Source organism: Osmerus eperlanus, chromosome 22 (genome assembly GCF_963692335.1).
Source record: "Osmerus eperlanus chromosome 22, fOsmEpe2.1, whole genome shotgun sequence".
NCBI lineage: Eukaryota > Metazoa > Chordata > Actinopteri > Osmeriformes > Osmeridae > Osmerus > Osmerus eperlanus.
Window position 1 is genome coordinate 8091313 of NC_085039.1, and position 21710 is coordinate 8113022.

The 21710-nt window shown below is 42.5% G+C and overlaps 3 protein-coding genes across 4 annotated transcripts in view; 1 reads left to right on the forward strand and 2 right to left on the reverse strand.

The window, feature by feature from the left end:
• The first annotated feature begins 20 nt into the window (after positions 1-20).
• gsg1l (gsg1-like) lies at positions 21-7102 on the forward strand. Its single transcript, XM_062448080.1, has 5 exons — positions 21-585; positions 2676-2723; positions 4656-4808; positions 5394-5505; positions 5898-7102. Exons 1-5 carry the CDS (start codon positions 297-299, stop codon positions 6187-6189), a joined length of 894 nt encoding a protein of 297 aa, XP_062304064.1. The 5' UTR covers positions 21-296; the 3' UTR covers positions 6190-7102.
• A 164-nt stretch (positions 7103-7266) lies between these two features.
• The window catches only part of LOC134009165 (transmembrane channel-like protein 5), a 21890-nt gene continuing 7446 nt past the window's right edge, over positions 7267-21710 (reverse strand). Inside the window, 19 exon segments of the mRNA XM_062448891.1 lie at positions 7267-8519; positions 8522-8544; positions 8861-8894; positions 8897-8951; positions 9360-9376; positions 9379-9437; positions 10072-10223; positions 10226-10247; positions 10966-11099; positions 12649-12722; positions 12814-12885; positions 12888-12910; positions 13075-13173; positions 13263-13314; positions 13317-13336; positions 13599-13758; positions 14314-14400; positions 14403-14460; positions 14616-14760. Of these exon segments, the coding sequence (XP_062304875.1) occupies positions 8020-8519; positions 8522-8544; positions 8861-8894; positions 8897-8951; positions 9360-9376; positions 9379-9437; positions 10072-10223; positions 10226-10247; positions 10966-11099; positions 12649-12722; positions 12814-12885; positions 12888-12910; positions 13075-13173; positions 13263-13314; positions 13317-13336; positions 13599-13758; positions 14314-14400; positions 14403-14460; positions 14616-14760 (1786 nt within the window). The 3' untranslated portion in view covers positions 7267-8019.
• LOC134008619 (uncharacterized) lies at positions 15179-20635 on the reverse strand. Of its 2 annotated transcripts, none has more exons than XM_062448081.1 (9): positions 20543-20635; positions 19717-19907; positions 18975-19204; positions 18322-18399; positions 17433-17549; positions 17122-17224; positions 16678-16759; positions 15618-15876; positions 15179-15315 (listed from the first exon to the last, which is right to left on the reverse strand). In XM_062448081.1, the coding sequence occupies exons 2-8, from the start codon at positions 19785-19787 to the stop codon at positions 15679-15681; spliced, it is 879 nt and encodes a 292-aa protein (XP_062304065.1). In that variant the 5' UTR covers positions 19788-19907; positions 20543-20635; the 3' UTR covers positions 15179-15315; positions 15618-15678. The 2 variants fall into 2 exon arrangements, with proteins under 2 accessions (XP_062304065.1, XP_062304067.1); XM_062448083.1 differs by having other exon boundaries at positions 19717-19912; positions 20543-20602.

Below are 21710 nucleotides of genomic sequence, written 5' to 3' on the forward strand. Positions count from 1 at the left end.
TCGCGCGAACAAGCACGAAATCCGTTGACAACGTGACTCTTTGAGGACCCTTCGTCCGAAAACAAATGGCAGATTCAGGCACAATAATACAGCCGAATCAAGATTTTAATTCCGACGTCTGTGATGAAGTTGATGTAGGTTACTATTTCGATGAGGAGATTTGTAAAATCCCAAATACATCTTTTTTGTGCGATTTTCCTTTTTCTTCATATTTGATCAATTTTACACTGCGTTCATGAACTTGGGATACTTGTGATCGCATGAGTTCAAATAGGCTTCGAAGATCTTAATGGACAATGAAGACGACGCGAAAGTGCAGGGCACTGCTCTCTGTCAGCCTGAATTTCTTAGCTCTGTTTTTCTCAATATCGGCATTTCTAACAACTTACTGGTGCGTCGGCACACAGAGAGTCCCGAAACCCAAGTGCAGCAAACTCAGGACGCACAATTGCATTGACTACGGAGTTAACGAAACAGACCCTAACAAAGTAATCTACAGTTGGGAAACTGGGGACGACAGGTTTCTCTTTAGGCAGTTTCACACTGGAATCTGGTTTTCTTGTGAGGAAAACATTCATGATGAAGGTAAGAGGCTGTGAAAATGTTTTTTCAATAGTTTTTAATTCTTGATCAAATCTAAGCAGTGCATAATCAGTGGATAACATTGAATGGGAATGATCAAATAAACATTTATGCCTTAATTTTGTTTTTATTGTGTTGGCCAGTCTTGGGAGGAAAAAAATGAAAGAAATGAAAGTCCGGTTCAACTACAGTTATTGCAGGCATTCAGATCTTACAAGTGCAAGAAAATGCATTTTTGGATGTTAGCTTGACTGACTGACTTCAAAATGTTTGAATAATTGTAAAAGGGCAATATTCTCACCAAAGTATATAATATAGTCCTACATTTTTGCAACCCTATATCACCTTTGTCATAATCCCTATGATATTGTCTTTATCACAAACCTCCTTCACTGTAACCAACTACACACACACACACACATACACATTCAAACACAATTCAAGAGTGAAACACTGGTGTATGTTTGTCTCATTAACAGCCAGCCTTAAATTTACAGCTAGGGAGCCAAACAGCCTGAGTTACAGCTCTGGAAAAAATTGAGAGACCACTGAACCTTTAATTAAAAAAAAAGTTGAGAAGTACAATTTTGAGTGAGGAACAGAAGGGTACAATTTGCAGTGGCCTCTTAAATTCTACCCTTCTGCGCCTCACTCAAAATTGGCCTTTTCAACTTAAAAAAAAATGAAGGAATAACGTATCTACATTTTTTCCAGAGCTGTAGTTGTAGTCAGGCACTTTACACCTTAATTTCTGAAGAAAAGCATCTGGTGTCAAAAAGTGCAAGCACAGGAAGTACAGCAACCAGGTTGAGAGAATGTGGAGAAAGAGGTGATGGATGAAATGCTGTCTGGGTGTCAAATGAAACCCTTTTCTCGTATAGTTGCTGAGTACAATCTGTCGTAATCTCACCCGTACACGTTTTGGTCAGTTAAACCATATTGGCCAGTAGTTAACCAGCACCTTAGCTAGTGTTTATGGTTCTTTGATAGTGGTTAGGGTAGCCACTAGCCTTGCTCCACAAACTGTCCATTTCCATGAAGAGCTATATAGAGCAGTATATTTTAGAAATGATAGTATCAAGCCAGGGCCTGAGGGATTACTATGGGAATAGCTGTACAAAGGTGTGGGGTTTATTCCAAATAAAAGGAACTTCAAGAACAAGAACACATGCACCCCCCCCCCCCCACACACACACACACACACACACTCAAACACCTACACACAATTTAGGAGTGAAAGACTAGTGTGTGTTTGTCTCATCAACAGCCAGCCTTAAGTTTACAGCTAGGAAGCGAGACAGCTTGAGTTAATAAGGATTATATAACGCGCCTTGATGAGTTTTTCCTCAAAACAGCTGTTGCCACCATCCCTCTACCTGATTAAGCTTTCGATTTACGACAAATCCTGCCACTGTGGACTGCAATCGACAGATGACGGAAATAATAAATCACGTCTGGCGAGAAAAGAGAGGAGGGGGAGGAAGAGAGGAGTGGCAGGGGTGTCTGTTACAGCCGACCTTGATGAGCTGACACAAAGTCTCATAAGATGTTGTCATTTGTTTGTTGGTTAACTGGTGGCTGTTCTTTACGTGTTTACTTATTTGGAAGAATTGTGGCTACGGTGTCCTTCTTGTCAATGGCAGGACTGTCGCAATGACTTCAACGAGTGAGTGGTATTAGACTGATCGGCTGATGATTGGACGAGAAGCAGTTCAGCAGCTTTGACATGAACCTGTGAACTTTGTCCCGCGGGATCGACCTCTGTGAACTTTGTTGTGAGTGCCGAGCACGCGATTATTCTACTTGACCCTCCAAACTATCAATCACCCCTTTTGTCATTCCATCTTTTCTATCAACAACTGGGTTGATAACAGCAAGTTAGACCTCTACATGCTTTTCCCATCAAATCCTTTTAGATCAGCAATTCCAGATTTCATCTTGGAGAACCAAGTTTCCACTAACCTTTCCAGCAGGGGTGGATAGATAAGTAGGTTTCATATGGGAGGCGCCGATGAGTTGTGGTCCGTTGATTCCGGGAAAGCTGATGTCAACCCCGGGTCACGGCGACACTGACGCATCTGTTTATGTTCCAGGTGAGAAATGCAGAAGCTTTATTGATCTGGCCCCGGCATCCGAAAAAGGTGAGTGATCCATGCATACATCAGGAGGTTAATAAGCCCAATGAGATGCTCCTCGTCACTCTTGAGACTTGAGATCAGAATAAAGAGAGACCAAATGAGAGACCTCTTTAAGCAACCCCATAAAGGTATGATAGCACATAAAAAATGCATTTTTGCATGTGGATAATGTATTCTTATTACTTTATTACAAGCAAAGCAGTCGTTTGACTGCATTACAATGTTTTTCCAAATACATTTTAAAGTTAGAGGAAGATACATGGGGTTTCCCCTAGCAGCATGCAGGGATTGCATTGATTTTGTTACCTACCATGACTTCATCTTTGTTCAGGTGCATCAAATATTAAAGTTCCATACTGTTTTAATCTGAACTGATTAAGATTTGAATCATATATTATTCATTTCTGTATAAGAACAATATTAGTCAATTAAATACTTACATTTACAGCTAGGGAGCTCCTACGTGCTCTACAATTACAGCTATTACGTGATGTAATATGTTTATACCAAAAGCGGTAGATCCTAATGCTTTTGTATAGTCATTTTAATTAACTTAGACATTCTCACAGTGTGAAATTCTAATAAATTCATAATTAAAATCAATTCTTTGAAGTTTCTTCTACCCTGTTTAATTCCTCTTCATATTTGAATACCAGCACAACACCCTTTTTTTTATAAATTCTCTCATATAACTTTTAAGTGAACACTGAACTTGGTACCAACCTCAAAGTCAAAGCAACTGATTTATAGAAGCCTAGTTATTGGGGTTATAAAACTCATACATATTCCTGAGGTAAGCTCCACAGTGGCTTATGTTCTTAAGCAGCCTTGACATTCTGTAGGCTGTCAGGCAGGGGATGTTGCTGCAGGCACACCCCGGTGGAGCAAGGTTATAATATACTGAGGCTATCCTTCAGAGGGTCCCCGGAAATAATTGACAACAAGGTATATGACATGGAGAAATTGTGAGCTTTTGTAGGTGCTTGTGTTAACAAGTGTTGTGCATTTGGGAAGTGACCAAAATGTACATTTGGAGATACTGCAGAGAACAAGACAACTTTTAATACATTTGAAGCTTTGAGGGCGGAAGCTTTTCTGTCATTCTATTCAACCAACTGCTGGGGGTAAAAATGGCAATGTTTTTGTAGAGTAAGTAAAAAAAAGTGACCTACCTTACACTCCAGGTACATTGCATTAAACTAGGACACATGTACCTGCTAAGATTAAAACCTATCTTTGACTTTCCACTGGACTCCACCCTTCACTCTCTTAGGGCTGTCCATGCTATTGGGCTGCGGGTCTCTCCTGGGAAATACTGGTGGCACCTGCAATGTTCACTTCTTGCAATGAAAGTGTCAAGCTGGATTAATAGCCAGGGAGAGTGAAAGGCGAGATAGGGAGAGATGTGATGTCCAACCTGTCGTGTAGCGAGATAGTGTCTCGGTTGATTCATTGGAAATTTAAGGAAGTTCCTAGTGGTAGAGAAAAAACTGCCTCTATTGGATTTGAGGGGTCTGTGACTGCAGCTATCTTATAATGAGCAGCATGTGGATGATAGGAAAGGCTATTTGGATGTCAGGTTAACATCCATTTAAGGTGTACTTGTATGAGGATGCAAAAATACCATAAAGTATTTGATTCCCTGCATGGTGCTTTCTTGGCCGAGAGCCAATTGTGACTCCACTAACAAAACAAGGCCCTTTTAACCAATAACGAACCAATACATTCTTATTTGTCTGTTTCTTTATTTGAGATATTTTGTTAGCAAGCCATTTAACAGAGGTTAAATAGCTACAGATTTAAGCTCATTTAAAAAAGTCTAAAAAAGAAGTTTTGATGAATACAAACATAATATAACATAAATGTATGTTTGCAATGTATCTCAATGCAGCTACAGAATGTCTGCATCCTAATCTTTGGCCTGCTCTGTGTCAGGCGTCCTGTGGCTGTCTGTGATCTCGGAGATGCTGTACATCGTGCTTCTGTTCGTGGGCTTCAGTCTCATGTGCTTGGAGCTGGGCCATTCCAGCAACGTCATCGATGGTCTGAAGCTCAACGCCTTCGCTGCCGTCTTCACCGTCCTATCAGGTGCACGTTGTTAACGTCCTATCAGGTGCACGTCGTTAACCTCATAGCCTACCGTCGCCGTCTTCATTTGGTCCCGGATCCCGAACCGTTATATTCTTTTCGAAAATGATTGTCTTAACGTGTTATCGTGACAAAAATCACATTTGGGAACGTTGGAGCAGGTTGTAGCAGTTGTTAGCAGTTTCCGTCAAATTGTCTGGAAAAAGTCCTGGTCAAAATGGAATCATTTAAGTTGTTTGAATAATGTAATGTAAGATGTTAAAGTGAACTCAGCACAGTAGTATATTAATAGAAGAGCAAATGGTACAAGTCTCTGGTTGGGTCTGGGACATATGTTTGTGTTCCAGACAGGATGAAATACCATGTTAAAAGGGTTAGTTTGCTAAATCTTTCCCAAAAATTCAATTTGGGGTCTTGCAGACTGTAGACACATACGCCAGTCTAGAGGGATTTGAAAAGTCACGATCAAAGGAGACAGTGTGTGTGTGTGTGTGTGTACGTGCTGAGTCTCGGTGTGTGTGTCTAACACCCAGCTTTACCACTACCTTTCCTTACACACACACACACACACACACGCAACCAAAGGTCTACTGGGGATGGTGGCCCACATGATGTACACGCAAGTGTTCCAGGTGACCGTCAGTCTGGGTCCAGCTGACTGGAGACCTTACAACTGGGACTACGGCTGGTCTTTCTGGTAGGCCTCCTCAACGATTCCATCACCCCTCCTAATGAATAATCCCAAAGCTCTCGTGTTACTGCAGGATTAAAGATTTGGCGCCCAAAGCCCCAGTACCGATGCGATTGGAATTGCATAACGGGATATCTCATATACCCCTTAGGCATACTATGCAAGCTACAGTATGTTGTCATTTCATATGGTAGGCGTAACAGACAAACCTGTTGACCTTTGGAGTTTTGGAAGTAGTTGATGTTACATGGTGTGATCTTACACTTCAAGTTTACGAGGCCAGGATGTGGAGCTCAAATTTGGTTCCCTGAAATATAAGCATGCCTGAAGGTATTAACTTTCATGTTTTTTCACGCCATTGTCCCACTCTTGTTCCGCCATTTTCCTCCAATCTCTAGCATGGCCTGGGCTTCCTTCACCTGCTGCATGGGCGCCTCGGTAACGACCCTCAACTCCTACACCAAGACTGTCATCGAGTTTCGACACAAGCGCAAGACCTTCGAGCAGAGCATCCGCGAAGAGCAGGCGAGGGAAGCCTTCGGTTACCTCCGGGAACGCTCCATCCACTCAATCTCCAAAACAGTGGAGGTGTTCACACAGACACCGAGGAGCAGTCGGAAAATGCCCGTACCCGGAGACTCCCTGGACCTGAGTGAGATTCCCGAATCTCTGGAGGAAGAGCAGTGCTGATTTGCACTAGAAATCGATCCATCGCCTCAATATCGCACCAAGACTTTATCAAGACAGTTCAGAGAAACGGCAGTCCACACTCAGACTGAATTTCTTCAGGGATTTTCCACATCGGCATCTCTGCCTTAATTGAAATGCGAAAAATCCACAGTCTTGGCTTTGGAATCTATGGGGAGTCGAGTCCAATCGGACCAGTGTTGACCAGCTCAGTTAATGCCATTAAAAGAGTCAGAGTGGCGAGTTAAATCGAAGGTATTGTTGCAGATGATAGGGAAGAACTGAGAAAATATTTACAACAACAATATTTGTTATGAATCATCTCCCGGCTTGCCCTCTGACCCATAAAAGCAGATTACACATCAAGGGTCTTATGTTCCATAATAGCCTTACTAAATTTGATGTTATATAATATTTGTGTGTGTGTGTGTTGATGGACTGACAATCTGCATTAAATCTCTATTTACAGTATGATCTATTGGAAAATATAACCTCAAGTGTTTGCTGTGCATAAAGTGTGCCTATATAGCCAACATCATATTTACATCTATGCATTTAATATTTGTCTACAAAATGAAAAGCTGTGAATTGTCTCCTTCAATGATTAAAGTGATACTTTCATTCAGTGAAATGCTATACAGTTCTAGTTACAGAGTAATAATTTTGCAGGGTTTTAAGGCCCTGGTATGAAATGTGTCTTCCACTTCCTCTTGCACAATGAACTGTACATAGAAACATTCCTGGTCACCACCGATACAAATAACTGCAGCTGCTTTTTTGCATCCACTGTATTTTATGTAGTATCCATTTCTGCTTTGCACTGAGAACAATAAATGACTTTAAGTACATTTCCTTCTCCACCGATACAGTACAAAGTTGCAGTCATTTCACTTAGCCTGTGCCATTTGACCGGCAAATGGAATTGAGTTGATGAGGAATGAATTGTGCAGGTAAATGGTTTCACAGTAGGTTTGGTTGGAAGATGTTGACACACGAGAGTATCTTTTAAGATCTCATCCACTAAACCTGATTTAGCCATTTCTGGAAGCCTCTGTAGAGTAAGAAATCATCACAGCTCTCGGTTTGAACAGATTTAGTACCAGCATGTGCTGTCATAAAAAGTATGCACAACATCAATTTAATGTAAATGTTATCAATGTAGTATTAACTAATGAACTCAATGAACAATATAAAATTTGTGTTTCTCTTGTTTGTTCACAGGGCTTTACAAGAATATGGCTGAGTAAGGCCAGAACCAGCATCGAGCACCCTGTCACACCTGACGGTGGGTCTCACACTGGCCTGTAGAGGGTGCTGTGGGCCTGAACGACGTGGCGCACAATGTTTGAGGTGAGGAGCACGTCTGTCTGGTGTCGTCCAATCAAAATAGCCTGTGAACCTTTTGAACTGTGTTATTTACATATTGCAATTTATACATTTATACAGTGTATTGGACAGATAATAGGTTCAGCCACTGATTGGCTAAAAAGAGTCCGTACAATGCACTTTATTTCCATACCTCAAAATTTTTCATTTAAAACATACATTTTTCAAAAGTTAGTTTTTGTTTTGTTTGATTGTCATTTAGCAGACTCTTATCCAAAGCGACTTACAGTAAGTACATCATTAGTTAGACGAGTTAACATTTTAAGTTCAAAGAACTAATAAACAATAGAGGTGGCCAGCACCCTCATTATGCTGGCTACTATGCGTCCTTTGCTTAAATTGCTTAAGTGTCCTTTTTCCTGTCTGTCCATTTCCTGTGTCCCATCTTTCCATTTCCTGTTCTACTTCCTGTCCCCGTGGTTCACTACAGCCCATGCATTGCTCAGCTCAGTATCCATCATCGTACTCATTCTGAGCCTGCTGCCGAGCCAGCATGGCCTGTATAAGTGCACTTGATCCTAACGGAGCTGGGTTCTCCGGAGGAGCGGGGATCCGGAAGAAGTTATCCTCCTCCTCTGCTTTCTGTCGAGCGCGCATGGCCTGTTCCACGGCACTGGACCTGGTGGACATGGGGTCCTGGGAAGAAACCTGCGCCCGGAAAGGATCATCTTCTTCTTCTGCCCTCTGCCTAGCTTGCATGACCTGGATCAGAGCACTAGGTTTGGAGTTTGCGTTGTGGCCTGGAAGCGGCGCCCCGTAATAATCGGCTACATCCTGTTCTTCGGCCTTCTGCCTGGTTAGCATGGCCTGCATCATGGCGCTGGATGTCGTGGACACCGAGATATCTGAGGGAATAAGCGCGCCGTTGTAGCCTACTCCTTTTTCCTCCTCCTCCAATCGTTGTCGGGCTAGCAGGGCCTGGAGCATGGCATTAGACGATGACTGTCACCACTGGACTGGTCATCTTGTCTTCTTTTGGACTGATGGAAAGAGAAGGGAGAGGAGATTGTACGTGCACGTTGACAGTTGGAGGTTATTTAGCACAAGTGATTATCATTAGCATTTAGCATAAGTTAAAGCAGTTGTTCTCAAACTGTAGCGTGCCAAGCGGGCCTGCAGGGGGATGGGGGGGCGGGGAAGACCAGAACAATTGTTTTAGAAAGAGGATCTTATTACAATGGGAGGGTGTGAGGTTTTTTTAACTTTCAAAGTGAGGCCTGATTTAAAAAGTTGGAGAAGAACTGAGTTAGAGAAACACACTGAAAGTCTATGCATAACTACCACATACCTGTTTAGCCTTTTTTTGGTTTTGGCTTGTTTTGGTTTGATTTCTGAAGGGCCTGGAGTTTCTCTAACAGGAAGGTCTTGTCCTTTCCTTCCTAGTAAAAGACATGAGAGAAAAGGTTGAAAGAAATCAGAAAGCCATGGGCCTCAACGGGTAGATTGAGTACCATTTAGGCTAGGGCTAGGACCGTGACTTACGGCAATTTCTTGCACGTCTCCCCCTCTCTCTCTTCCCTACTTTTCTGTCTCTCTCCAACTGTCTCTATCAATATACATAAACCCCCCAAAATGTCTGAATGCCATTAGTCTACAATACATGTAAACCTTTCTGTGAAACCACATTGTACAAATTCACAAAGCATTGTTCGAGCAGGAGAAACAGTTTGAGATTGTTAAACCTAAACACCAGTCAAAAAAAGAAAATTATTTTTTCAAAAGAATTCTGGCACTACTCAACTATTTGAGACAGAGACTTAAAAAATGGCAGTCGTTACATAACTCACATTAACAATCTGCTGCTGAGGAGAACAATGAGCAGTTTGCGTCCCTTTGTGATCTGCCAGAGGATGTATATGAAAACTCTGCAGACAAAGACAGAGAGAGAAAGAGACAGGGACAGAGATGAGAGAGAGATGAGAGAGAGAGAGAGAGAGAGAGAGAGAAAGAGAGAGAGAGAGAGAGAGAGATGAGAGAGAGAGAGAGAAGAGGAGAGAGAGAGAGAGAGAGAAGGAAGTCAGTCCACTTGCTGGAAGGTAAGGTACACCTGCTCACCACATTTAAAATCCCAGACAATAACATACTTGCTGGACTAGATAACATGTTGTGAAATTAAAAAAGAAACCAAGGGTGAATAAAATGTAATAACACCAGCATGACAGCATACACGTTTAGTTTTTTATGGTACAAGAAACAATCAACCAATGTCCTAGGGCTTATGGTCCTGATATAATACGGTAAATGACTGATTAACTCATATTTGACTGATTTATAGTCAACTGACCTTACAGTTTAGCTATGCTTAATCAATGATCCTCTCAACCTCTGGGCTTTGCTTTCTTCCTCCATGATGTTTTGACATGACTTATTTTTTCTTATGCGACAACAGACCCAGAAAAAACTTGAGGCCACACTGTTAATAAAAAAGGCCCTGTCTGTAAATGCAACCAGGAAGCTGATGTGTCTGGAGTGTGAACCACCTTGAAGGCCCTAACTCACATGATGATGAGAGCAACCAGGAAGTAGAAGACCTCGCTCCTGACGACGTTCTCGTAGATCCACACAAACCACTGAGAACCAGGGACGTCCTGCTCGCTCTCCATCCAAATGGACACAGCGTCAAAGGTTCTGTTGAGGCCCCGGAATGGGCCCCGCAATGCTTCGACGGAGGCAGACTGGAAAGAGTCGTAGGGATTTTATTTTTATTTATTCTATGTTGGGCGTGTTCATGCTTTTTTTTGGATAGCGACAGTTTGAGGTAGACGGGAAGGCAGGGAGAGAGGAGGAGGGGAAAACATGCAACAAAGGGCTTCCCCGGGCCAGATTCGAACCGAGGCTGCCGCGGTAAGGCTGTGCCACATGCGGCGCATGCTCTGCCCCCAGTGAGCAATACCTGTAGCAGATACACGCATTCTAAAGAGCCGCGTAGACATAAACGTAGGGCACATTCTCACTTCGGAAAGCTTCATAGCTCAATACTATCGTTTGACTCATTCGACCTTGTTTACATTTACATTTAGTCATTTAGCAGACGCTCTTATCCAGAGCGACTTACAGTAAGTACAGGGACATTCCCCCCGAGGCAAGTAGGGTGAAGTGCCTTGCCCAAGGACACAACGTCATTTTGCATGGCCGGGAATTGAACTGGCAACCTTCAGATTACTAGCCCAATTCCCTAACCGCTCAGCCACCTGACCTTAATTATATTATCTAGAGTTTTAATCGGGAAATTCAGCTCAGTTAATGAATGCCAAGTTGGGTAGGAGTCTTTGTATGAAATATGAATGACTCTACATTAGTATCCTATTTCCATCACCGCCCCCCCCCCCCCCCCCCCACACACACACACACACACACACACCACCACCACCCCTTCCCTCCCGTTCCCCCTACCTCCAGACGGTGTAGGCCAACATGGAGATAGCTCCCAGGAAGGAGGGGAAGAAGAGCAGGGCGATGAAGATGGTCTGCATCTGGGCCGCCCGGCCGGACCTCCGGGGGGGCTGACAGTTCTGGGTCAGGCTCACCTAGACATCCCAATGGAAAGAGAGAAGATATAAGATATGTATCCTCCTCTCTCTTATAGAGAAAAGGAGAGAGAGAGAGAGAGAGAGAGAGAGAGAGAGAGAGAGAGAGAGAGAGAGAGAGAGAGAGAGAGAGAGAGAGAGAGAGAGAGAAAGGTGAGGCATAGAAAGTATGCTATGGACAGTGTTGTGAACGTGTATACGTAAAACGCCGATGGACAAGTCATAACTGATAACGGGGCACCTAAGGGGTCTATAAGCATACTGTAGCTACAGCTTGTGTCAGTTTCATTCCAATGTCATCTTAAATGTGCTTTTGGGAAGTAATGGAATCCATTTGACGCTGCATAACTGCAAGAAGAGCTGTAGTATTACCAGGAAAGTGTACCTTTCAGCCTGTCATGGAAAAATATGAACATATCTCAGGAGCTTTGAATGGGCTTGTGCCCACGGCATGGCCATTCAACAGAGTCATAAAACATTCAGCATTGCCCATCACATGTGGGTAACACGAGTCCATGAGACAAGAGGAGGGCCGTGTAGGCCTCGGCATTGTGATCTACGGCGGTGTACCATCGCAGGATTCACCTTACACTTTAGAGCAATCCGAGTCCGACACGCCGCTGAACTCATCCTCACCAAGGATTGTTTGTATGAGGTGGCTCATTCCTAAATGACACCTTTTTGTAGATGACTGATTCAGGAATTATTTCTGATAACGTGATAGCTCCCTGAATTTCCTGTCAGCTATATCTCGGTGTGACAGGGTAGAAAGCATTTTGAGAAAGTGTCCAGCTTTTCTCTTGCAAGTGTGTGTCTGCTCATAGTTCCTGGAAAATAATGTTTCTCTATTTTGTCTATATTGATACTATAATTGGCTATTTGTCCAGTACCTTGACATTTGCAGAAACATATTTTGTTTTAATCATGTCTTACAATTCACACTTGTTCTTATTTTCAAGTATAAAAAAATCTAACTGAGATGGGACCTTGAAAAAGACTTTGTTATTATTTTAATCCACCATGTACTTTTTAAGACCACCGCTTTCATGCACTGCGTTCTAAAGTATCCGTCTCCATGATGCATTATTCAAACTTGATTTGGGACACACTGGAACCTAAGTGAAGACTCACAAACCATTTCAAGCGATTTCTAATGTTTCGGGGTTATTTGTTTAAGTTAACTGGCAACACTTCAATCAAGGTTACATAAACTAACATAACAACACCTAGAGTGAAAACATTCTAGGTTTGTAGGAATTGTTATGTGATTAAATTAACCTATAATCAGCGGTATAGGTTGTTACTAAAGTGTAAGAAGACAGATTGTGTCTCCCACACAATCTGTCTTTTTACACTTTAGTGTGGTTAGTGTGGGTGTAAGGGTTAAGTGGATGTCGTAAAAGGGGCAGATGAAGGCTGTGTCTCTAAAAAAAAGACCCATTTTGCAATGGAACACTGTATAAACTATCTGCACATATATGTTGAATTCTGTACTACATGACATGACACCATGCACACACACACACACACACAATGCCGACAGCCCTACCTTCTTCAGGTAGAACAGGATGAAGAATTTGATGATCTGAATCACAGGCAGGAGTGGAGAGAAATAGATCCAATCCTGCCAAAATGAGACAGGCCAGGTACATTGTCCCATCAACTGACTTCAAAATTCTCCATCTCAGGTGTTTAGAATTTGGTGGTTATATTTACCACGCCAATGTCTGTGCGTAGATGAGGTCTAGAACATTCCTAGCAACATCAAACTCTGGAACCCCAAGTTGGGCAGGCATTTGGTCCCAATGACGCTGTGAAAAAAGTCTCCTAGTTATATGAGCGATGCTTTCCATTATTGACATTCATCTTACGTATAGTTTAACTTTTGTTTTGTACAATGTTGAATGTATTATTTTCATTATACATTTTCACAGTACGATAAGCGAGTTGAAGATTTGTTAGAAATGTTCCTCACTTTCTGAGAAACTCTCCAAAGAAGGAGCCCAACATCAGGAAGAGGAAGTCAACAATGACCAACCGGTACAAGTTCTGCCCAACAATAGACTCCTCAGCACTGTGATAGGAATAAATATGGGTTAAAATATCCAATTGGTGTGGGTTACAACCATATAGGATGGAACTGATTGGTCTGAAAGTACTCACAGGAATGTATTGGCCACATCATTCATCCAGTAGTAGCAGAGTATTCCAAGATAGACATTTTCAGAATGATATTCCTAGATTTGGAAAGAATACAGATTGACCATGTGACTGTACACATGGGAATGTAGTTGGGAGTATAAACAGTGATGTAAAGTTAACTTTTTATTTTCCCTTATAGTCAGTTTTGATGTTTTGATGTTCTTCTCTCTCTCTCTCTCTCTCTCATCTCTCTCTCTCTCTCTCTCTCTACTCTCTCTCTCTCTCTCTCATCTCTCTCTCCTCTTTCTCTCTCTCTCTCCTCTCTCTCTCTCTCTCTCTCATATATCTGGCTCCTACCTGACTATGATAGCATAGATCTGCTGCGCGGGTGGGGAGTAGTGCTCGAACTTGTTGAACAGCGAGTAGAAGAGAGGGATGACCAGGTTGATGAGGGACACGACGAACGGGAGGAGGAGAGTGGCGCCTCGTCCACCAGAAAGTTGGTATCCGACATTTGCTGTAAAGAAGCAGACAACACAATCAATCACTGCTTCGAGGCAATACACTTAAGAGGAACATGAGTGAAGCATGTCCAAAAACGCAGATTGACACACACATAAACATCTTTATTCAGGAATGAGCAGGCCAGAGGCAGCACACACCTTGTACAGCCTTCAGTGTGACACCATAAAGATTATACAACAGCCCTTACTGTAAGCGAGGCGGATTTATCTAAGATAAAGGAGGCCATTAGAATGACAACAAGCTCTTGTGACATTTACAACTTTAATTTGACCTCTGGGAATCGTACTAGGAACTTCCTCTGGGTTACTTAACCAGGAAGAGGTTGGGTGTTCAGATATACAGTATCAAAGGCTAGTAAATTACAATGGAATGGACTTGTTCCATCAGATGAAGGTTGATCATTGACCTTTATGTACTTCCCTGTACCAGAAATGTCATTTAGTTAAAGCATGATTCTATACAGTTTCATCAAGGTTAATAACATATTTTGTTACTTTCTGTGCTTTGGTCTTTAGTTGTGCTTTGGTCTTTAGTCTGCGTACCTTACTGTCAAACTGACACAGGAAGTAGATGGCGGCGCCACAGCCCAGTGCCAGGACCGTGGAGAACAGCCAGGCGGCCAAGTGGACCCCAGGTGTTTGAGCCTCTCAGACATGGGCAGGTAGGCCACATGAGCATTCTCCGACAGAGACTCCTGGGGGGAGAGATGGTAAACAGTTCAGCGACACGGAAAAAACGAGGTCGTCCGATGAGCTGAAAGGGTAAACAGAGACGGACAGGCACAGACTGACCCCTCATATGAAAGGGGTTGGCGTTCACTTGCGGCGTGCCAAGCACAGGGACAGGCACCTTGAGTTGGACGCGGAGGTTGTTCTTGCGCTGTCTGACCGCTCTCTCGTTGGTCACGTTGAAGTCCCAGGTACAGAGGAGCGTCCAGGCACCGCCGGATGTCGGGTCAGCCAGGACGTAGTTCCTTTTGAATGAACTGGCCATGCTAGAGAGAAAGACAGACACACACACAGACAGACACACACAAAAACAGAGATGCAGACAGACAGACAGACAGACAGACAGAGACAGACCAACAGCCAGACAAAAACCGAGAGAGAGAGAGAGAGAGAGAGAGAGAGAGAGAGAGAGAGAGAGAGAGAGAGAGAGAGAGAGAGAGAGAGAGAGAGAGAGAGAGAGAGAGAGAGAGAGAGAGAGAGAGAGAGAGAGAGAGAGAGAGAGAGAAGATGGTCACCAACAGATTGTACTGAATAGTTTCAACATAGTTGATATAGTACTCATCAGGACGTACAGAATTTCGAGTTACCATACTCAGACAACGTGTAACTGGTTGGGTTATTGTCCCTCTTCATGACAATTGATTGCATAGTATAAGTTGTTAGATCCCTACTGACCTGTATATCAGGGCACCTCCACACAAGACCATGTAGGCTGCTATGGTGAAGAAGTAGGCCAACTGCATGTTGTATTCTGTAGGAGCTGACCCCGTGGGCTTATCACTGTATGCACCATAGTACATTACGGTGTAATTGAAGTAACCCTGTGGAATCACAATTTAAAAGGCATTTATTGACACCTCATTCACTAGTCAAATCAAATTTGAAATAGAGGGTGTCTTTGCTTTTGGCTGCCGTCCTGCCATGCTAGTTTGGGCTGTCTGACCCCCCCCCCACACACACACACACGTTGTAATATTTACCATTCAAGTAATACAATGTAATACTGATTACAAGGAGCAAAGCTAACCAATGTAGCTAAGCTAACTTAGCATGTATAAATGAATACAATTGTATTCAAACTAGGAATGGAAAAGGATGAAAGTGCAACGTAAACCGAACCCACCGCTCCGGTCAGCAACTCCAGGCCTCGGAAGTTCGCCTCCACGGGGAAGCTGGCTGTGGCGTTATGCACCAGCTGAGGGATGTGATGAAGCCAAGTTGACCAGGAAGGAGAAGAAATTGAGCATGAGCAGCCACTTGAGGAACAGGAAGTAGGAGAGGACGCCAGTCCCGAACTTGCCGCCAATCTCCTTGAACGTCCCTTGCCAGATCTTCAAGGCCTGCCGGGCTGAGGTCATGTGAATGCCGCACCTGCGGAAGGACTGGCGGGTGGAGGAGCTGGTCTTTGAACAGAGCCGAAACTAAGACACAAGCCTGAGTCTATCACACAGACCATGTAATGGACAGCCTTGGAGGTGTGCTTGATTTCCCTTTCAGCTAGCATGATGGGACAGATGCATTTGTGTTCTCGCACTGCATATGATAAATCAGGCACACCCAAGAATTTGACAGTATTTGTAAATAGTTATTGACAGAGGCCTGCTACTTTGGAATTCCGCTAACAATGACTGAAAGCTGTCAAATTAAAATCAGACATAGATCAAACAGTTGGGGAACGCTTGATTTGGATCACATGGGTCCATGAACGAACAGTGAACCTCAGTCCAATCAAGTGCACCTCTATTCAACCACGCTATGATTCACACCATCCTTGACCCAGATCTGATAACATCAACAGACAGAAAGTGGAGATGGGTCATAGAGCGCAATAACAACCTAATGATGTGTCAGGTCTAATTAGACTGGAGCCAGAGGTATAAATGTCACAGGTGTCGCTTGTTAGTTTGGCGCCACCTCACGAGGCTCGATCTCAGGCCCTCTTCTGACGATGACGTTTATTTGTTTTATTAGTCATTAGTATCCACCATGAAAAGCTATTCATTTGATAGCATGGATAATTGGTACTTCTGCTCAACCAAAAGATCATCCAAGAGTCAGTGACCTGACCAGGAAAAGATTTCGTATTATGACACCTGGTTTTATGCCATAGGACACTAGGCTTGATTCTGAATCACTACATATTGATTTGGTTCTTTATCAGCAACACTGACTTTGTGACTCACCAACGACATGTTCTCTGTGCATTCTGCAAAGCAGGTGAACTGGCGAGCACGCTCCGAGGACTTGAAGGCCAGAACCTGGCTCCTAATGAGATAGGGAAGGAAACAGATAAAACAGTGTTTGGCGACGTCATGAGCTGCCTTTATCTCTCCATGAAAATATACAACCTGCCAAAGCAGCCCATGTCTGTAGGGTAGCTGTGAAACTTTGGACTCCAAAGGTATTTTTATTAGCAGGGTTTATGAACGAGGGAGTGTGTGCGTGCATGTGTGCCCCCCCCCACACACACACACACCCACACAAACACACACCCCAAACCATGACACAACCGTGAGCCTTGACACAAACCTATCCTTGTGCAAACAGAACACCTACTTCCCGACTAATGTGACATCTGCGCCGAGCCAAACCGAAGGAGTAACCCTGCCCCCTCGTCAAACACCCACCTGATGTGCTTCTTGTCCTCGAAGCTCATGGGGAGTCCTCGGATGGCACGTATTCTGTCGCGAGTGGACAGGGCAACAAGTTCTTTCACCAGGTCCTGCTCCTCTGTGGAGATAAGGACAGGACGAAAGACATCAGGAAAGACGTTATCTATGATGGAAGTCCGGTAGGTCAGTCTGAAGAAGCGCCGCTTGATATGAAAACACTGGATGACTGAGAGATGACAAAGGCATTTGTTTCCTACACAGGACACCTACCAATCTTTCCTGGTCAGCAAGAACAGAAAGCGAATTGAATCTCTCCCCTGTCTTACCGTTCTCCATCTCAGTTCTGATGGCGTGCTCTGTGAAGCCCAGATTACTCATGGCAGCCTCTCCACCAGGGAATAGACTCATCCTCCTCATTCCCCTCCAACGCATTGTCATATTACCTGAAACCACATGAAAAGCAAATCAGTATATTACCTGAAAAAAAAAACATATTGCATTGATATAGTGTCAACCGAAAACATAAATGTGTCAGTGAAATTACCTCTGGTAAATTAACTCATGGAGATTGGTAAGAATGGTCATGCTACTATTTAACTATGTCTCATCTTAAGTGGATGGCAAATAAGCTTTGACAACTACTGTACATTCACTTTAGACTAACTAGGTTATTCAATACTCAAGGAAATGGGTCTTATCACATACAACAAAGGTTGATACCTGATGCTAATATTTACACCACTAAAGGAGTTACCAAAGGTTTCTGTTTACAAGGTTTCTCAATACAAGTCAATCAACTACCAAACTCTTAAAATTCAATCAATTATCAAGGGGTTAATTTTTAAAGATTTTATGACAGATTATACATTAACATTTACAGTTGTCTTTATTTCTAGACTGGCTCCTTTTAAGGAAATGAGAATTCCATTACAATTTCCCTAAATAATTTTCTGACAGCATGGAATTTTCTGACTGCATGGTCACTGAATAGTTTACTTATTTATAACAGCAACACCATGACAAAACTGTTGTGACAGTCAAATGTTTAGTGTTTTTGAGCTTTCTCTGTTTGCATACATATCATAACAACAGTGTGATGGACGCTAACTTCAGTAACAGTGCATCTTTAATGTTTCCTGAGCTTAAAAAAACGGTGACAACTCTGAAAAGAAACGAACCCCTTGAGCGTTTGTAAATGTTTTGAAAGTTCGGTACCTGTGAATGCAGGTAGCTGTCGTACGGGAGGGGAAGGATCATACTGAGCCGCAGGTTCTATCTGGAACGTACTGTGGTCTAAACATGAGAAATAAGACAGAGAACTGGAGGGATTAGGAACACGCTGTCACATAGCAACGCACAACAACAAAAGGCTCCTCAGAATCAGAATGGGATTTATTCGCCATGAAAGTTTGCACAGACAAGGAATTTGCTTTGGCAGGAAGGTACATACAATAAACATATAGGAACCTCAAATTTAAATATGTGGACTATCTATACTAAGGGTACATAAACTAGCAGTACTAAGTGGAATTAGAATTAAATAAAATATACAAAATACAATAAAATAAAGTGAGTTACACACGCAGTGTGCTTCTAAACCACAATGGACCATCGATGACATAAATACTAGTATGCAGATCTGAAATCTGCATACTGCATATCTTTAAAACCGTTTTTTCATGCGTCACCGGTGGGATATGAACTTCCCGCCTTCTGCGTGGAATCCCATCCAAATGAAATCCACCCCCTCTCAACAACTGAAACAACATTTGGGCTTTCGGAGGCATAGACAACAATACTCATTACATAGTTATGGATCCCAGCCACCTCCTCTAATGAGCAGATGAGAGGTCAGGCTCTCCACTTACTGAGCTCATGCTGCAGCCACTTGGGGCTCTCGGGCTGAGGCGAAAGGAGACCCATGGGGATGCTGTCCCTGCCCCTCCAGCTGCCCTCCTGCCAGCCCCCCCAGGGCACCTTCTCCAGGGCGTCGTCGTAGCCCGCCGGGCGGCCCTCTGGCTGCTGCCAGCCTCTCTGCCCGCCCGTGTCGGCCTCTCGGGCGTAGGGATTACTGTGCTGGTGTTTGCTCCTGGAGGGGCTGCAGATAGGAAGAGAGTTGAGAGAGAGGGGAGGGGAGAGAGGACAGTTGACAAACACATGTTGCTGGTTGATATATTTATATATACTTATAAATAAGTATTCAAGTATCATAGTCAGAAAAATAATTATTGAAAGCTTGTTGACCCACACCCACCCTGGCAGTCATGTCCCACAAACGGAACAGTACATTATTAGCATTAGTAACATAGTTTATCTTTCATGTAGCTCTGATTGTTTCTATGTATTTTAGAGGAGCTATTATTGGAAGCCAGGCTATAAATCACACCTTCAAGATGTTGCCATCACCCCAACCTTGACAAACAGTAACTTCAAAGGACCTTGCCCCCCACCCCATCCACACTCAAACCCACCCTGGTTTCTATTGACAGCAAGATGCATTTTACTTTTATGAACTGAGTGGTGACTCACATACAAAATGCAAATGATAGGGGAGGTAAAATGATCAAAGCTAAAATAGACACATAAAGTCACAACATAAAAGTGTCAAACCTCCTGTCGACCTCCAGTGTTTCGCTGTCATGGTAGGCAGGGTTGAAATGTCCCCCGTTGTAGTGTGACATGAGATCCTCGATCTTGGACTTCTCTTCCTCCTCTTACTCAACAGAGGCTTTCTCCCTCTTTTATGCTCCTTCTTCAGTCTCTCGTTCCTTCTCTAGTGCGCCGCAGTCTTGGATGTCCACCTATTCTTGGTAAACACGCCTGGTAGTCATCAAACATCTCCCATTACAAAGAAAGCAAACTAGTTGTCGTGTTCAATGATGCAGTTCTGGTATAGAATAAAGATCCTACACCTAGGCTAACATTAAGACTTTCATGGTAAGGTCTTGATTACATCGACAAAGAATGGTATTCAGCACACCACTTATAATAAGACTGCATTTTACTCAATGTACATTCAAACAGCTATAACCCAAGGGAAACCTGTAATTTAACTCTTTTCCTATGCCTCCGTGTAATTCATTATTAATGAATACTGCGGATAAGGTTTCTGACAGACAATTTGTGGTTCCTCGTGGCAGAAGTAGGAGTATCAGTACAGGAAAGACAAATCTGAATAGCAAAAGAACAATCTGGAGAAAACAATCTGAGTGGATGTTCAAACATTGCTGTCCTAACAAGTCAAAATGGATCACAGTGCTATCAGTAAATGAAGCTCCATTGAAATAATGTTACTCAAATACTATACTATTCAATTTCCATGAAGTGATATAAAGTATACACACTTCACCATAATAATTAAAGTGTGTCATAATAATAAGTCACCATAATAATTCACCATGATAAAAGTTATGTACAAACTAGCTTTTCAACTTACATAGATTCGATTGTCTTCTTCAAGTTAAATAAATGCAAGCTAATCCAAAGTTATTCCAGTGTTACAGTAATAAAGTGCTGCCTGGTGGAGACAAGAGAATGAGAGTGATACCTGTGGACAGCAGTGGTGTACACGGAACTGTGGTCTAAATTCATAAAGTTGAAAGTTCACTGGCTTTGAATAAACCATGCAAATCCCAAGGCTCTTTGCTCTAAGACAAACATTATAAGGACTCCCATGAGTTTAAACCTAATTGGAATATATACTTAATATGTTGCCAGGAAATGATAAACCTTTAGATTAATACATAGTGAAAGCTGAATAATGTCCACTTTGCACTGGGAATGCAAACATTACCTATTCAAGCAACTATAATGATTAACCTTAAACAGGGTTATCATGGTCTGTATGAAGCACAGATTAAACCAGATGATTTGACCCATACCAATGCTTTTAATGATACTAAATATACTCCTCAAAAAGGTTTTTATTGAATCATGATTAATATATTAATTAACAGTTAATGTTTTGTCGATATATATCGACAAAACATTAACTGTTAATTAATCAGATCAGTTTAGTTTTTGCGAAATGCGTTAACGCATTTCGCAAAAACTAAACTGATCAATTAACATTAGTTACAACGTCAATAATGCCGTTTTATATCAACATAACGTGCATTTGTTATGTACAGTTAGTAAATAATCTTTTATTTTGCCTATTTATTTTTAGTTAAGTCCCCCTGGATTTCAGGAAGTGGATGTAGGCATTGTTTTCCTACTCCATAGTAAACGGGAGCTGTCAGGCTAGCAAAGTTTGACAATTCTTTGATGGTCGCTAAACGTTCGTGAAGAAGACAAAAAATGGAGATAGACTCAGGTAAACTATGAAAACTAAAATTTTCTGACTTTTAACAATATAGACAGCTGCTGTTCTTGCCCTCATTGGTGGTAGCTAAAGTTAGCTAGGAAAACTATAGTAGTTAGCTACAGTACTGTAGCCAGCTAGCCTATAACTGCGGTCTGACTGCAGCATATCTATACTACATTCTTTCCGGCTATTATTATAACAACAAACATGTTTTCAGACACCTTTTCATGTCATGCTTGTTAGCAAACAACATATGAATACATTTGTTATATTTGGCCTTTGGACGATCACTTTGATG

Coding starts and splice junctions, on each gene's coding strand:
- LOC134008619 (XM_062448081.1), bottom strand. CDS start 19,787: ATGTCACACTACAACGGGGGACATTTCAACCCTGCCTACCATGACAGC. Junction 16,760..17,121: donor GAGGACAAGAAGCACATCAG/GTGGGTGTTTGA, acceptor CTATCTCATTAG/GAGCCAGGTTCTGGCCTTCA. Junction 15,877..16,677: donor GCACAGAGAACATGTCGTTG/GTGAGTCACAAA, acceptor TCCACCCGCCAG/TCCTTCCGCAGGTGCGGCAT.
- gsg1l (XM_062448080.1), top strand. CDS start 297: ATGAAGACGACGCGAAAGTGCAGGGCACTGCTCTCTGTCAGCCTGAAT. Junction 586..2,675: donor GGAAAACATTCATGATGAAG/GTAAGAGGCTGT, acceptor TTTATGTTCCAG/GTGAGAAATGCAGAAGCTTT. Junction 5,506..5,897: donor GACTACGGCTGGTCTTTCTG/GTAGGCCTCCTC, acceptor TCCAATCTCTAG/CATGGCCTGGGCTTCCTTCA.